Genomic DNA, 16,615 nt, shown 5'->3' with positions numbered 1-16,615 from the left:
CTCCCCACCCCATGACTGTCCACTCCACCTGTCCCCATTTGCTGGCTGGCGCCTGGCCCTCAGTGCATCCACAACACAGCAGCTCACATTTCATCTTTATTCTTCCGGGCGTCAGGTGGCCGGCCCCACCGAGGCCCCACCCGGCCTCCCAGCTCCCATGCCACGGGTCCCAAGCCCTGGCAGAGAACTTGTGAGTTCGTACCTTCCCTCAGCGGAGGGGCCACCAGGCCCTGATATGCCATTGGGGTGGCTGGGGTGGGTTCACACAGAAGACCCCAGCCCACCCATGCCAGAACCCTGGGAGCCTCCTGATGGAGAGGGGGAGGAGGAGGAGGGCCCTGCCCAGCCTTCTGCTCAGTCACCCCGCAGTGGTGACCCCAGCATGTCGGGCAGGGACAGGGGCTGCAGGGCAGGGGAGGGGCTCAGTCCAGCCAGGGGCTGGGGTGTCACGAGTCCTTGCAGGAGCCTAGGGTGAGATGACACTAAGGTCAGAGGTCACTGCTCCCCACAGCCTCCCCACCCCACCGCTGGAGAGGAGGGCTCTGGAGGGGGGGCACTCACAGGAGCCCAGCTGCTCCTCCAGGAAGGAGATCTGCTCGCTCAGGGAGTCGATGCGGCCCAGCTGCTGGAGAGAGTGCACCAGGAGGCTGCCAGGGTCCGGGAGCCCCAACTCCAGCGCCTGCGAGGCCAGGCTGTGCAGTGGGGCCAGCACCAGCTGCAGCTTCTGCGGGTTTGGAAGGGCGGTGACCCCGGGCCAGCCCTGCTTTCCTCCCCACAGGGTTGAGGGAGGACCCCTGGGAAGGACTCTATGGCCTCCAGCTCCAGCCCCAGCCCCTGCAGGGCTCCCAGTGGCCGCTAGAGGAAGAACACGCGGCAGGGCTCCGGGCGGCCACTAGAGGGAGCTGCTGTGCCGGAAGAGTCCTTGGCATGGGGGGTGCCTGGGGCATCAGACTGGCCAGGCGGTCCCAGCCTTGGGGTCCCTGGCAGGAGAACCAGGGGGACAGCTGGACCAGTGGCCAGTGGGAAGGCTGGCGAGAGCTCTTTGTCCTGGTGGGGGCAAAGGTGGTGGTGGTGGGGTGGCCCGGTCTGCATCCAGGCTCTGTGTGTAGTCTCGGGGGCTGCCAAGCTTGGGCCCTCTAGCCCTAGGGGGTCTTGGCCAGTGTCCAGCTTCCTCTGCCTGGCATGGATCCAGGCCACGGCCCCCTTGGCTGTCAGCAGCAAGGAAGCCGCCTCCCTGGGGCCAGGACCTCTTTGGACCACCCCCAGCCATCCGTGGGTTGAGGTCTCAGGAGGCTACAAAGCCCGTACCCCGGCCTGGGCCTCTCTCTGCTGTGGCGAGGACCTGCCCCACCCCAGGCCTTACCTCCTCCAGCAGGTCCACCCTGGATCGCAACCTCTGCACCTCCTCCTTCATTGCACTGTCCACTCCTGGGAGCAGAGATAGGCACTGGGTCAGGGATGGCTGTCTCCCCACCCACCCCCCAGTCTCCCTCCTGTCCCCAGGAGAGGCAGAGCCAGAAGACTCAGGCCCAGGTCTCTGTCCGTCCGGCCGCCTGCCTGGCGCTGGCCAGAGGTCTCAAGGCCGTGCTGCCTAAGCACATGGGGGTGCGTGGCTCTGGGCAGATGTTTCTCCCCACTGTCCCTGGGTGCCTCCCAGCTGAGGGAGGTTGGAGCTGAGGTCTCCTCGGTGCTTGGATGTGGTGCTGTGGACAGCGCATTATTACTCACGGTACGAGTTTGAAGTGTCACAGCGCGTACCAAAAGTAATAATGTCCTGTCACCAGCAGAGGCCAGGCGTCTTCCAGAACACTTCAGTGGGGCGCAGACAGGACCCAGGGGCTGGGCATCTTCACCTTGGCTGAGATGAAACTCCAGGCAGCCTGCCCCCAGTTCTTGGGAACCTACCAGTCCTCCCTCTCTATCCTCCCCAGTGGAGAAGGAGCCCCCACCGAAATTCCAGTGTCCCTCACCATGCCTAACAGAGCCACAGGACAATCTCCACTGCCTGCCCACCTCCCCAGGCTGGGCACAGCCAGGGCTGAGTTTACCTGTTGGGTTGGGGGCCAGCCTGGGGGGCCCTCCCTTGGGCACACAGAATGTGCCATCTGCAGACAGGCTGTGCCCCTCCCAACACTGGCACCAGTAACTGCCGGCAGTGTTGATGCAGCGCTGGGGACAGTGGCCCCTGCCAGCACTGCATTCGTCCACATCTGCAGGAAATGGGGTGTCAGGTGGCCATGCCTGCAGGAGGGGTCCTGTCCACTCGGCTCCCTTAACACACACGCACTTATGGGCTGGCAGTCACCGAAGGACATGCAAGGAGGTGCCTCAGGGGCCCCCAGGGCGGAGCCAGCCTCACCTGACTGGCAGGTGTCACCCTGCCACCCCGATGGGCAGCGGCAGTGGCCAGGCTGGACACAGCTCCCTCCGTTCCGGCACGGCGGCTGGCATATTGCTGTGGGTGAGGAAGGCGGGTCACCAGCTCAGTTCGGTCCCCGGTACCCTGTGGGGGCAGCCGCTGGGTGGGAGGGTGCTCTGCAGCAGGGAGGTGCTTTGCTCAGGGGTCAAGAAAAGCCTCAGGGGTGTTGCTGGATGTATGGGGAAGGTTCACCCTCCTGGCTAACTCCCGTCGCTGAGGGGTGGCTCTCACCTGCTCCGCAGGCCCCAGGGAGCCAGCTGGTCCTCTTCCAGCCAGGGCAGCATGTGTAGCGAGGCCTGGCAGGGGCCAGCCCAGGGCTGCGGCGGTAAGCAGTCCTATAGATGGTTCTGTGGGGTGGGCGGGGCGGCTCAGAGGGGCATCCTGCTCCCCCTCAGCCGCCTGCTGGGCACCCACAGTCCCCTCTCAGAATGGACATGGTCACCCCAGTGTGGGGATCTTCTCCCCGAGAGATGGCACTGAGGGGTCACTGCACAAGCCGCTTCCCTGCCTGGGCCTTCTGGCGCTGACCGGGACTCAAGCCCATGCTGGAGGCCCAGCCATGCTCTCTGTGGAGCAGAGGCAGTGCCCAGGCCTGTGTGTGCCCCCATCTCTCCAGCCTCCTACTTGGGGGCATCCAGGCCCAGAGGCGAGGGCGTGCCCAGCCTTCAGTGGGTCGCCGCAGTGTGGGCCCTGGGCACTGGCGCACTCCTTACACCTCCAAGAGTCTACATCCCAGGCCCTCCCCCAATAGGGACTGAAGCCCCACACCCAGGAAGGAGGACCCAGCTGAAGCTGAGAACTAGGGCCTGGGCTCCTGTGTGGGCACACAGGGCACCACAGGGTCTCATCTGTGCTTGTCAGGGGCCGTCACTTGGAGGGGTATACCCAGTGGAGCTCTGTGAAGTGGGACCGGGGCATGGGGCATCATCCCCTGTAGACTGCAGCTGAGGATGCTGGGGCAGGGAGGGGCGCAGTGGAGGGCCGCAGACTGGATGGGCAACCCTCTAAACATGGCACTGGCCTCAGAGCTGATGCCCTGTGGACGCGTCAGGGTAAGAACAAGGATTGGCATGTTGGAGGTGGTTGAGGAACCCCCTGGGCTCAGGCTGCCCTGGGTCACCCATCTCAGCTGGTCCTCTCACGGCTCTGGTCTCAGATTCCCATCTGGGGCCCCAGGATTCATCCCCCACCCCCGACAGGCTGATGTGTGGCAGCTGAGGGTGTCTTGGGGGGCTGGGGCTGGGTAGGCTTGGCGGGGCGCTCACCGGTAGGTGCTGCAGGCCCGGTGCCCATCACAGGTGGTGAGGAAGGGCTGATACACACGCTGCACAAAGGATTCGGCGATGGGGCCCCTGTGAGCCCCGACTGCACACACCCTGCGGCTGTGGGGAGGACACACAGCCAGGGAGTCTTGGAGCAGGACCCTCAGCCCCAGGACCCAAGGATGATGGGACATGCGGCCAGGGCAGGAACCTCAGCAGGAGCCCCCTCGACTCTCCTACAGGTGCTGAGGAGGAAACCCTCAGGGAAGGACTGAGGGCCCTGGGTCTCCCCACCCCAGCCCTCAGGGGCCAGGGCTTGGCTCACCCTGGCCGGTAGGTGTGCTCCATGCCACGCGCTGCCAACACCAGAAGGCACGCCAGCAGAACCTCCTGAGAGCCCCACATGGCCTGTGCCTCCGGCAGGGGGCCTTCTCCTCTGGGTGGCCTGGGACACAGAGCATAGCCCTTCAGGATCCCCGCAGACGCCCCGCCCCCAGGCCACTGGCGCAGTCTGCACTTGCTCCATGAGGCCTGCCCAGCTTATCTCCACTGGAGCCTCCACCGGTGGTGCCCACTCTCTCCTCCCCTGGCCCCCTCTTCCAGCTAGCCAGACCCTCACCAGCCACCACCAGCTGGGGCCACAGCCCGGCAGCCATAGGAGTGACGCCGCCCAGAGCTCTTGCTGTAGGAATCTCGTGGATCCTGCTGGGGGTCTGGGACACCCTGGGCTCCAGTAAGGATGGCTCAGCAATGGGCCACTTTCTCCTGTCCTGCCTGGTTCCAGGTCCCTCCTCACAGCAGGGCAGGGGCGAACCTGCACCCCAGGCTGTGCAAACGGGTGTCCGTGGGCAGAGCTGGGAACCAGCCCCACCAGGGACTTGCTGGCCTCAGCCCTTCTGGGCTTTGGTTTCTCCTCATCTGAGTGTGGAGCCGGCTGGGGGACAGATGAGCAGCCACAAGACAGCAGGAGCTGTCAGGGAGCGTACAGATTCTACGACCACAAGATGGGCAGCCTTCATTTCAGAGGGGTCCCTTGCATGCTGGGACATGTGTGCAATCAGCCTCCAGGGCTTTAGGGACAGTGGCTGTGAGGGTGCACCCTAGGGCTGGGGTGCAGCCCCCTAGTGTCATGGGAGCCAGAACCCAACCCCCTCCTGGCTGTGTGACAGGAGCTGGGGGCCTGGGTGGGGTGGGGGGCTCCCTGGGAGTATAAGAGAGCCCAGAGTTAATGATCTGTGACAGTGCGGGGGCAGGGGATGCTGTCCTGTGTGCAGCCAGGCTCTGGGGTTCCACCCAGGGCTTCTCAAGGGTGCTTCCCAAGGGCTGGGCGGGGTCCTTTCCAGGCACTTCAGGGCCCCCGCAGGGAAAGGCCAGTATTCAGGTGGGGCTGGAGGCTAGGGTAAGGCTGTCCCTTCTCTGGGACTCAGTGTTCTCAGCCACCACTAGAATAGGGTCTCTGAGGCCCTGCCGAGGCTCTGACAGTCTGTCCTATAAACAGTCACACTGTCTTCGGAGGTCACGGAGCCTTCGCCGCTGGCCCAGCCCCACTGGGTGTGGAGCTCGACCCCACACCGGCTTCTCACGGGCTCTGCCACCGCATCACCCGGTCCCAGCAGGGAGAGTGGCTGGGGGGCGGGGGGGGGGTGGGGTTCCTTCCCGGGCCTCCTGTCCTCTGTGGGCTAGGGAGAAGAGGGCAGGGCAGAGGCTGCCCTGGGCAGCTGGGGGTGAGACTTAGCCTGGAGGTTCGGGGATATCACAGCAGTTTTTGGGCAGGAGTTTGTCCAGGGGTCAGAGCTAGCTGGAGATTCCTGGTGCGACCCCCAGGCAATACTCGAAGTGGGAAGACAGGCGACTCTGGGGTGTAGGACTCAGGAAGGAAGAGGTGGCAGCGGCTGGGTGGCTCGGGGTGGGCAGGGGGAGGCCGGGCCTGGCGGGAGGCGAATCTCGCAGACCTCATTGCCCCACACGAATGTTCGCACCGCACCCCCCACAATTCCTGAGTGTCGTCTGGAGGGGAAGCAATGCTGAGAAGTGCGGACTCAATTTCTGAAAGTCACGCTTTTCCCGAGGCCAGAGGAAGCCCGCGGCGCTCCGTGAGCCGGCGCTGCAAGCCCCATATCCCTGGGGGGGCCACGGCCTCGACCCGGTGTTGCCGGGTGGGGAGGGGGCGGCGGCTCCAGGTGGGCGAGCGGTCCAGTCCCGACCCCTCAGCGCCCGCGGACCCTACCGCCGCCCCCCGCACCTGCCCGGCCGCAGCCCCCACCGCTGGAGGCCTGTCCGCAGAGGGAGGGGCCTGGCCGCGCCGCAGGCACTGGGGGACCCCTCGCAGCAGGAGCCGGGCTGGGGGCCCGCGGGGGAGGGCGCAGAGGCGGAGCCAGACGGGCCGGGGCGGGTGGAGCAGGGGGCTGGGCTGGGCCCGCGGCGGGGTCGGGCCGGGTGGGACGAGGGTCCGCGGCGCCCCCCGCGTTCCCGGAGCGTGGTCCTTGAACGGCATGGGGAGCCGGTCCCCGGGGCCGCTGGGCCCATTCTCCCGGCGCGGCCCGACCCAGCTGCGGGGGCCCCGGCCCGCTCCACCCCCGGCCCCCGCGGTCGCGCTGCATCGCCCCCAGCTGCCCCCTGCGCGCCGCCAGGTCCCCCGTCCCTGGGGCTTCCACGGGTCCCAGCCTCGCCCGGGCCCCGGCGGCGGACAGACCCAGACCCCGCGCCCCGCTCGCTCCGCACTCACCGCCGGATCCGGGGCGCGCACGCGCCGCCGCCGCTGCCGCCCGAGCCCGCGCCGTGGGGGCCCCGAGCCCGCCCCGCCCCTGGCCCCGCCCCACCTGACGGCCTTGCCCCGCCCTCTCCCCGTCCCCATTGTGCAGACGGGGAAACTGAGGCCCCGCGGCGGACGCGCCGCCCACGGGCGGACAGTGACTCCGCCGAAACCTGGGGCTGACGCAAACGCGCCTCGGACCGCGGCCCCCCAGCCCCCTCCAGAATCTCAAGTCCCCGGGCAGAGCGCTCGCTGCGCGGCCGCTGAGGACGCAAGACTGCGGCCGGCCGCCGGGAGCCGGGACGCCGCCCAGGGCGCTGACACTGACTCCGCCCTTTGCTGGCTCTCAAACCCCCAGGACGAAAACCGCTCAGGACGCGTGTCTCAGCCGCCGGTGGGCACCCGGCTCTGGGCAGCACTGAGCTCGGTCCTGCAGCCTCGCGGGCGGTGGGCGTCCCCACCGTCCCTACCCCAGGCCCAGAGGCCTAGGACTCCTCCGAGACCACACAGCAGAGCCCAGATGGGACCGGGGGGGGGGCGGGGGGGACACAGGCCTCCCTCCCGGCCTTTGAGTGTTAGGTTGGGGGCCCCTGCACCAGCCCCCACCTGGCCCTGTCTGAGGCATCAGGCACCCTCAACGGGGACACTGGATCCCTGCTGTGTTCAGGACAGTCAGGGCCAGGGCGGAACGCTCCTCCCAGGGAATCCACAGGCCCCAGGAGTCTCCTCACACCCACAGTCCTGCCACAGGCTCCTGGGTGGGTCACCTCTCCTCTCCAGGCTCCATTTCCAAATGTGTAAGACGGGGATAAACAGCCCTGGGGCACGTGATGTTAAGGTCACTGCCCCACCGCAATCCACTGCCAAAGCACGTGAGGCCCAGACCAGCCCAATTCAGCAGCCCCTCAGACCCAGCGGGAGCCAGCACCCTGTCTCGGAGCCAGAGTGGGTGCCTGTGTAAGACGTGGGACTCACCTGTCAGAGGAGAATCCGTCATCCCTGGGACCGGGGCTGCAGCTGCTCCTCGGGGCAGGGCCACCTGTGCCTCCCGGGCCCTGGGGGCTGCAGGTTGGAGAGTAGGTGTGGGTAGTGTCCACCCACAGTCCTGATCACCCTGAAGTCTGGGGGCTGAGAAGGGGCCCGGGTCCAGCCTTGGGTGCTGCTGTGGGACGTCCTCCTGTGCTGGGCCTGCAGACCCCCATCCTGCACCCACCCCCAGCCCGTTCTGTCCCAGCTGGTTGTCCTCTTGGGCTTCGGTAAAATGGGGCTGTTTTCTCCAGCCCTGGGCTCCCTGGTGTGGGGATGGAAGGCCGCTGTGAATGGAGCTGGAGGTCCCTCCACAAAGCCGAAGGCACTGGGCTAGCGGCCTGCAGATGGATAGGGGAGGGCCACCAGCTTGGGGCTACTTTGGCGCATGGGAGCTGGAGGAAGGGAGCAACCCAGGTGCCTGGAGAGGAGCCCCCAAAATGAGGCCGCCCCACCTTGTAATCCATGGCCACTGCTCTGGACCAGGAGGCCTGGAAGCCCCTGGCACATGGCCAAAGGGACGGCCAGAGCAGCTGCTGTCGGGGGCGTTCCTCATCGCAATGGGGAGTCCTAGGCCTCCTGGTGCCCTGAGCCCATGCAGGGCAGTTCTTACCTAGCCCTGGGCACTGAGGAGTGGGGCCTAGGGGACCTCTGGGTGGGAGAGCCGCCCTGCCCTGTCCCTTGCCCCGGCCTCATCTCTGGAGCTGCGGTCATTTGACCCTTTGACCTGCTTGCCCACCTCTCCTGCCTGAGTCCAGAAGAGGTGACAAAGCAGAAAGGGCAGCTCCTGGGCTGCCCCAAGCCAGCCCTCTCTGCCCCGGTCCTGGCTAGGCCCCACCGTCTGGAAAGTGGGGGTTCTCGGACAGGCTTCTTGGCGTGGACATATGAGACAAAAAGTGGGGCCTTCTAGGACCCATGTGGCTTTGGGGTTTTTCAATGGGGCTTCAGCTACTGCATGGGGCTGGGGCAGGGGGGAACAAGGGCTTCTCCAAGGTCTAAGGGGGGCCACAGGGACACCCGTTTGCCCACTACACCCTACCAAGTCGTCCAGAAGCCTGAGCCCCAGGTGCCACACCCTGGATTCACACTGCTCATCCTGGCTAGATTTGGCTTTGGGGTTCATCTCCCTCGGGGTCAGTTCCCCTCCCCAGACCCCCATTGGGGTGCTCATCCACTGCTTGGGAGAAGCTGAGGAGACCCCAGCCCGTGGGATACCCCAGGCACAGCACCAAGGCCCTGGAGGCGGGCCTGGTGGAGCTGAACTTTGCTGCCAACCCCAGGGGCTGCTCCTCTGAGGCAGAGGAAGGCCAGAAGGTGGGCTCAGGGGAAGGGCGGCTTTGGGGGAAGTGCTGGAGTCAGCAGGATGGACTGGGACCCATGCTGGGCCACCCACTAGCAGGTGCTGGGCCGTGGGGCCTCAGTGGCCTCCTCTGTGCAGAAGGGAAGCGAACTGGGACCCCTCCTCTGCAACGCCAGGGAGTGGACTGCAGAGCACTCAGCAGGCGCCAAGGTCCGAGGGAGTGAGCACATTTGGGGGTGCCCCATCTGCTCCGTGCCCCTCCAAGGCCTCCCCTGCCGTACCTGATGCTGCGGGAGCCCAGGCGTGGCCATGGCTGTTGCTGCTGTGTCCCGGGACGGGGGATGCACCCTGGCCCTTGCCTGGAGGCACCTCCCGAGGCCGGCCTGCCTGTCCTGTCCCCAGGAGCCTCCCTCGAAGCCGTGCGGGGCAGCCGGCTTGGTGCAGGGAGGCTCCCCCCCGGTGAGGAAGGGCGGCTTTTTATGCCCCGTCCTGGGTAATCGGGATTGGGATGGGCCCTTTCCAGCCGGACTTCCTGTGTGTGTTCTCCGCTGATAACAGAGACGTGTTGTCGGACAAACAGGAGGCTGAGTGGGGCGGGGGCCACCGTGTGAGGGGCCTGGAGAGACTGCTGGGGGTGGGGAAGCTGTCCCCGGGGGCATCAGAGTCTAGCCTCAAAGCAGCCAGAAATCAGGATTGGACCCTGCTGGAGACCCTGGGGAAGGTGCGGGGTGCAGGATGGGAGCCCGGCGGGACAGTGGGTCCACAGGGCACACTTGTGTGTCTGGACAGAGGGGACCTGCTTGTTCTGTGGGCCACAGGATACTGGCCCTCCCACAGGACACCCCCAGATGTGTGTGACACAGCATGGGAGCCGGGAGGGGCCCCAGGCCAAGGCAGAGACCAGCCTGACACCAGTGGGGGGTGTCAGGTGGCGAGGCCCAGCTGGAAGGGACTGGGGTGGGCAAGGCAGGCTGAGTGGCCTGAGAACACCCTATTCTGTGGGTCCCTGAGGCCCATGGTAGGGGGTGGCGGCATGGGGCAGGCCTCAGCACTGTGACTCAGGCCTCTTCCCTAAGATAGCTGCCAGTGAGGCTGTGAGCCCTGCCCTGGAGATGGACAAGCAGGCCCGATGCCCCCAGCCCCACTTCCCAGGGGTGCTCTGGCTGGTGGCAGACTGGGGAGGGATGTGGGAGATGGGGTGATAACGGGGTGTACTGGTAGGTTCCCGGGGTTCCAGCCCTCAGGTCTGACCCTCAGCTTCCTATTCAGGTGGCCGTGGGCACCTCAGGCGGAGCGAGGCATTGTGGCAATGGTGGGTGGGGTGGGAGGGGACGAGGTGTGGAAGGGAGCTGGGCGGCCTCGGAGGGCACAGCTGGAACCCAGGTGCTGGAGCAGGGCCTGGAAAGGTCAGTGTGCCCCACCTTTCCAGGGCTCACAGGAGGCCGGGCAGCTGGGAAATTCCCCACTGGACTTTGGCGGGCAGGCAGGAAACCTCCCCTACAAGTGACACCCCTCCCCCCAAGCAGGGACCAGCTCCCCTCTACCCATGGCCAGGGAAGAATCTGCTCTGCACGCCGGGCTGTGCCCAGGGCTCAGGGCCTCACTCTTCGGGCTTCAGTTTCTGCACCTGCCCCATGGTCACTAAGATGGTTGAAGGGGGCAATTCTGGCACCAGACACGGCTGGTCTGAGCAGGAAGGGCCTCTTTCCAGAGGGGGCCCCTGCCCCAAGGTTGGAGCAGATAGGCAGAACCCCCTTTTCCCCATCTCCTCCACACTAGGCCACCTGGGATCTGGCCCTTACCCTACTGGCTGCACCCTCAGCCCCCCTGTGCCTTCCTTGGCCCCCTGGCTCTCCCACCCAGGGGCTTCTTCTGCCCTGGCCAGCCTGTCCCACCAGCATATTGGGGCCCACTAGACTTGTGCCCCCATCCTAGGAGGTGCCCTCTTGCCCTCCACCTGTGTCACTGCAACCTTCCCCCTCCCCCCTGCCCTTACTCCTCTAGATCTGTGCTGGCTTCTGGGCGGAAGGACCCACAAACCTGGGGTGGGCTAGGTCTAACTCCTTCTGTGTAGAGGGAGAAACTGAGGCCCACAGGGTGAGGCGACTGGCCCAGCTGAGCAGGGAGGCCAGCAGGGCTGGGATGGTGTGTAGGAAGCTGCCTCACCCTTCCTTCCTTCCTCCTGTTGGGGAGCCCTCTGTCCCCCAACCCCAGCTTGTCCTGTGCCCCAGCCTGGAGCAGCCCCTATCAACAGACCTGTCTGGCCAGGGGGCGGCTGCAGGCAGGAGGAGCCAAGTAGCTGAGTGCATGAGTCTCGCTGAGGCTTCGCCGGCTGGGGGCCTTCCCGGTGAATGGAATGCTGGGCTTGCAGGCCAGGGGGTGAGGGCAGAGTCTGAGTCCTCCCCACGCTGCCCTTCTGGCATTGGGGTCTGGGTGCGAGCCTGGGGGGCTGCGCCCAGCCTGCTGCCAACTTGTTTTCACTGCAACCCCCTCCTGACAAGCTCTGCCCTGCCCCCAGCCCCTCCCCAGGCCAAGACCAGACCCTCCCCAAGGGAAGGAGGCCCCGGCTCAGGCCCAGAGTGCCAGCTGTGCCCTCTCCTGTGGCCTGGAGCCACCAAGGGAGGGGTACTCTACTCTCTTGGGCTCCCAGAGCCTAAGCAGCAGGTGCAGGAGGTGGGCTGGGGTGTTGCCCTAATGCCAGGGTCACATCAGGTACCGAAGGGTCGAGGGATTGGCAGGGGACAGACATGCTTGCTGTCTGTACCCTCTTGGACTCCAGAGGGTACTGGGGGTGTGGGGGGTGGGGCCGCCCCCAGATTCTGCTTTGGGTGGAGCGCACTCTGTGCCCAAGGCCTAGGGCTCAGCAGAGGGCAGGCGCGCCCCTCCCTCACCCTCCCGTCCTTGGAGACGCCCCTTCCCTGCCCTTGCCGCTCTGGTGGCTTGGGTTTGGGATCATGGCACACACAGTCTCCTGCCAAGACTGCAGCCCCACGGAAGACAGCTCGGGCCCACGTCTGGCCCCCTCCCTCACTGCAGGGGCCCAGCACAGAGGGGGAACCCAGTGGGATTGGCGGCTGCCCCGAGGCCTGCATGTGTCCTCATCTGGGCACTGGGAGGTCTGGAGCCTGTGGCCTCACCCTGCCTGGGGTGATGTCAGAGACGGAGGCCCAGCAGGGGCAGGAGCTGGAGCTCTGGTCCCAGCTTTGTGCCCCACACAGGCCTCAGTTTCCTCATTGGCCCTCCTGTCAGTAGGGCCAGGTTGTCCCAGTGACCTTCAGGCTGCCTGGGAATGCTCTGAGGTTAGTTCTAAGGGGAGGCCTTCAGGCTGCCTGGGAATGCTCTGAGGTTAGTTGTAAGGGGAAGGGCTGCCTTACCTTCCCAGAGTGCCCTGGCTGGGCGGAGAGGCGTGGAGAGGTCTGGCGGAGCCCCTGGGCCCTCCTGGGCTTCCTGGACCCCTCACCCAAGTGCTTTTGGCCTTTGCAGTCCCAGGAGAGGGCAGACTGAGCCCCTGGCAGAGGCCAGTCTGGGTATCTCAGGTGGCCAGAGGCAGAGGGGCACCAGGCATGGCCGCGGAGCCGGGCTGCAGGAGGTGCTGGAGAAGGGAGTGAAGCACGTGCAGGAGGGATGGGGCTTCCTGTTTACCCCGGCGCCCCCTGGCCTCTGACAGCTGGCTCTGTCAGCCACAGATGTGGTGGAACCTTTCCATCAGAGGATGTGCCTGGTCCCCACCAGTCCCGGTCCCAACGGGGGCTGAAGGGAGGTGCCAGGCAGGGGTGCCTATGGGCAGAGGAGCCTTCTGCTCCTGAGAGAGGGTCCGGGCAGGGAGAAGTGGGTCCCCCAGCCTTTCCTCTCCTCTCCCTGCCTGCTCGGGCCCCTGACCCCTGCACCGGAGCGACACTCTAGAGCTGAGGGGCTTCCATTTTCAGCGGAGGTTCACAGGTAGAAGCCTCTTGTTCAGTGGGTGGAAAGCAGAGGGCCAGGACCGGAACCCAGTGGCCAGGGGACCCCACACTCTTGCCTTTGCTGCTCCCTTCTCCCTGCCTGGGGCCGCCCGCTGCTCCAGCTGATGCCTTGGAGACATCCATGGCCTTGTGGGCTGGCTTCTTGGCAGGTTCCCCTCAGCTTTGCCTCCAGAATGCAACTGAGTGTCCTTTCTCCCGAATTGCCCCTACCCTGGTCCCATCCACCCTGATTCCTGCCTGAATGACAGTCACCCCTCCTCGGCCTTGCTGGGCGCCGCTGCCCCTCACACTTGGTGCTCAGGGAGCTCCATGGAGGGCGACATCGGGTCATGTGACCTCCTCCCAAGGTGCCCATCATGCTCAGCACAAAGTCCAATCCCGCCCATGTACCACCCTGCTGCCCAGGTACTTGTCCACAGAGCAGGGCCCGGACCTGGGATAGGTGGCCTGCAGCAGGTTCTGGGAAGGTGCAGAGCCCTCACCCCCCACCGGGCGTGTCACCCAGTGGTAAACTTGAACTGCAGTGAGATGTGGGCTTAGAGATGGCAAAGGGAGCCTGAGGGGCCTGTAGCCTGGGCAGGAGACAGCCCCTCGGCCACACCCCAGGGCCTCAGAATCCACATGTTCCTGTTCCCCGAGGCCCTCCCTCCGCTCTCAGCCCAGCCAGGTGTCTCCCCTGCAAAGCAAGTCTCTTCCTAGGGATGAATTCTTCTGTTTAAAGAGTAAGATTCTGTTGGCCGTGCGCCATGACTCACGCCTGTAGCCCCAGCACTTTCGGAGCCCGAGGCGGGCAGATCACCTTAGGTCAGGAGTTCAAGACCAGTCTGCCCAATACGGTGAAACCCCGTCTCCACTAAAAATACAAAATGAGCCAGACATGGTGGCTGGCGCCTGTCATCCCTGCTACTCTGGAGGCTGAGGCACAAGAATTGCTTAAACCCAGGAGGCGGAGATTGCAGCAAGCTGAGGTTGTGCCACTGCACTCCAGCCTGGGCAACAGAGCGAGACCTCAGTCTCCAAAAGAAAAAAATTTTTCTTCACCTTCCTACATGAAAAAATATGACAATATAGCAATACTACTACAAAATCATCAGAATGGCTAAAATGCAAACCACAGACAACAGCAAGTGCTGGCAAGGTGTGGGCGCCGGATGCTCCCGAGCTGCTGGCGTTGGCCTGAGAACTATCAGGCACTCCCTGGCTTCCTGCCCCGCCTGGGACTGGAGACCCCCCGGGACAGCCTAAGGGGAGTGTGCTCCTCTTCACGTCTGCCAAAAGATAACTCGAAGCTGTTCATGGCTAAGCGCCCCCCTGCCTGTACGTGCTCTGAGGCCCCAGCAGCGGGTGCAGAACTGAACGAGCTCTGTTCTCCCAGGGATGCTTCCAGCACCTGCTGCCGGCCTTGGGGCTTGTGGGGCCCTGGGGTGTGGCTGAGGGGCTGTGTCTCCTGCGCAGGCTACGGGCCCCTCAGGCTCCCTTTGCCATCTCTAAGCCCACATCTCACTGCAGTTCAAGTTTACCACTGGGTGACACGCCCGGTGGGGGGTGAGGGCTCTGCACCTTCCCAGAACCTGCTGCAGGCCACCTATCCCAGGTCCGGGCCCTGCTCTGTGGACAAGTACCTGGGCAGCAGGGTGGTACATGGGCGGGATTGGACTTTGTGCTGAGCATGATGGGCACCTTGGGAGGAGGTCACATGACCCGATGTCGCCCTCCATGGAGCTCCCTGAGCACCAAGTGTGAGGGGCAGCGGCGCCCAGCAAGGCCGAGGAGGGGTGACTGTCATTCAGGCAGGAATCAGGGTGGATGGGACCAGGGTAGGGGCAATTCGGGAGAAAGGACACTCAGTTGCATTCTGGAGGCAAAGCTGAGGGGGACCTGCCAAGAAGCCACCACTGGGGAGTGGACTCAGGAGAGGGATCCCCCGATGGACACTGGGTGCTTTCTGGCAGCCCATGAGGTGGGCACCAGTGGTCAGGCCGACTCTCTAGGAAGCCTTGCTGAGCAGGGCGAGCCCCAGAGGAGCCCCCTAGTGGGCAGGGTGCCCCTCCCCTGGGGATGCCTGTGCTTCTGGGGGTCTGTGGGCTCCTGGGAAGGGTGTGGGGTCCCTCCCTGGGGGCTTCAGGTCTGTCTCTCCTGAGGGGGTGTCATAGAGCTCCAGTAGGGTCAGGGACCATATGTACTCTGAAGGCTTCTCTGCCTCAGTTTCCCCACATGTCAGATCAGGGCATGGAGGGTCTGGGGAGGGTCCAGGGGTCTCCCAGTTCCCAGTCATGGTTTGGACAGTTTGTGCCTGGGCCTTTCCCTGGGGGGAGGGAGGAGGGTTCCATAGCTCCCAGCAGGTTCTTGAAGGAGGGTCATGTGACCCCCTCGAGTTCAGAGTCCTCACCTGATGCGGCTGCCAGGGCCTCTCACGTCCCTTCCGGGTCGTCAGCCCCATGAAGGGGGCTGGTCCCAGTGCCCAGCTTCTGGGATCTGGCTCCTGCCGGCTGTGGAGGCTGCCTCTCACCCCTGCTGAGGTCCCTAGGGGGCTGAGAAGGGGGACTTGCCGGCCCTTGGGACTGTTCTCATGCCTGGCACAGAAGCCTCACTCGGTGGGCTGTGATTTGCCAGGCCCAACAGATGTGGCAGCCATTAACAGGGGGAAAACACGCTTCATCTCCTGGGTCGGAAGAAGTTCCTGAGAGCTCTGGCCCGGGGGGCAGCCCTGCTTCAGCAGCCTGGCCCCCAGCAAGAGCGGCTCTGTCCTCTCCTTGCCTGCTCTCGTAGGGAGAGCTGGGGGTGGGTGCTCCAAGCCTTTAGGGAAGAAAATAGTGGGTGGGGGCCTGTGAACAGGGTCCTGCATTCAGGGGTCTCCTCATGGGGCCGTTGCCCAGGCCCTGCAAGGTTGAGGCAATGATCTGACCCCACCTACAGCTGAGGAAACTGAGGCACCATGGGAGTGGCTGCTCAAGCTCCCAGTGCCCTCCCCCGCAGGGCTGGACAGGAATCCAGACCCACAGCGACCACGGTCTCCACAGGCACAGTGGTGGGACGCCCCTCCCCTGAGGATGCCCATGTGTCTGGGGCCGTGGGCTCTTGGGAAGGGTGTGGGGGCCCCTGCCTGGGGGCTTCAGGCCTGTCTCTCTTGAAGGGGTGTCATAGAGCTCCAACAGGGTCAGGGACCATAGGTGCCTGTAAGGCTTTCCTGCCTCAGTTTCTCCACATGTCAGACCAGGGCAGGGAGGGTCTTGGGGCCTCCGAATTCCCACCACTACTCCGAGTGGTGCAGTTTGTGCCTGGGCCTTTCCTGGGGGGAGGGAAGATGGGTCCCTAGCTCCCAGTAGATTCTCCAAGGAGCACCCAACTCGTGGGCTCCCTCCAGCCCAGAGTCCACGCTCCTCAGCACCCAGGCTGCCATCATATTATTATTATTTAATATCCTTAAAACATACAAAGAGAGAAAGGAAAAAAAAGACACCGGCCAGGCCCGGTCAGAAATCTCTGTTCCCTCTCAGCCAGGAAACAGGAAGCGGGTGTTTGGGGAGATTGGGAAGCAGCCCTCGGAACAATGGAGCCCCGAGGGGAAGGGGAACTGCGTCAAGGGGTGGGGGCCGGAAGCCTGACCTCTGCCCCACCAGGAGCCCAGAGGCCTGAGACATAAATTTAGTCTCCTTTTCGTGATGAAAGGTTCAGATGCCCCATTGCTGGGGTCTGCGGGGGAGGGTAAGGCTGGTCTGGGTCCCTGGGGCCTTGGGGGCCATCTAACGTGCTCTCCTTTCACTGTGGGTAAACTGAGGCCCAGAGACCATCAGGACCATCTAACTATGCCCTTCATTCACTGTGGGCAAACTGAGGCCCAGAGCAGAAGAGCACCGTCTGGGGGACTGAGGGTGCAGAGCTCCCATGGTCCTC

General features: G+C 64.8%; 1 protein-coding gene across 10 annotated transcripts; it reads right to left on the bottom strand.

Annotated features, from left to right (window-relative positions):
- Nucleotides 1-83: 83 nt before the first annotated feature.
- On the bottom strand, nt 84-12,365 carry EGFL7 (EGF like domain multiple 7). Of its 10 annotated transcripts, none has more exons than XM_078332206.1 (11): nt 12,134-12,365; nt 11,016-11,123; nt 7,409-7,495; nt 4,007-4,126; nt 3,685-3,801; nt 2,651-2,766; nt 2,360-2,455; nt 2,049-2,210; nt 1,364-1,428; nt 562-724; nt 84-466 (listed from the first exon to the last, which is right to left on the bottom strand). In XM_078332206.1, exons 2-11 carry the CDS (start codon nt 11,066-11,068, stop codon nt 447-449), a joined length of 999 nt encoding a protein of 332 aa, XP_078188332.1. In that variant the 5' UTR covers nt 11,069-11,123; nt 12,134-12,365; the 3' UTR covers nt 84-446. The 10 variants fall into 10 exon arrangements, with proteins under 10 accessions (XP_078188332.1, XP_078188330.1, XP_009003790.3 ...); XM_078332204.1 differs by having other exon boundaries at nt 11,016-11,118; XM_009005542.5 differs by lacking the exons at nt 11,016-11,123; nt 12,134-12,365 and adding an exon at nt 9,041-9,214.
- Nucleotides 12,366-16,615: the final 4,250 nt, after the last annotated feature.

Source organism: Callithrix jacchus, chromosome 1 (assembly GCF_049354715.1).
Source record: "Callithrix jacchus isolate 240 chromosome 1, calJac240_pri, whole genome shotgun sequence".
In the NCBI taxonomy this organism is placed as follows: Eukaryota; Metazoa; Chordata; class Mammalia; order Primates; family Cebidae; genus Callithrix; species Callithrix jacchus.
Note: the sequence above shows the minus strand (reverse complement) of the source record. Positions and strands in the feature narration are given on the sequence as shown.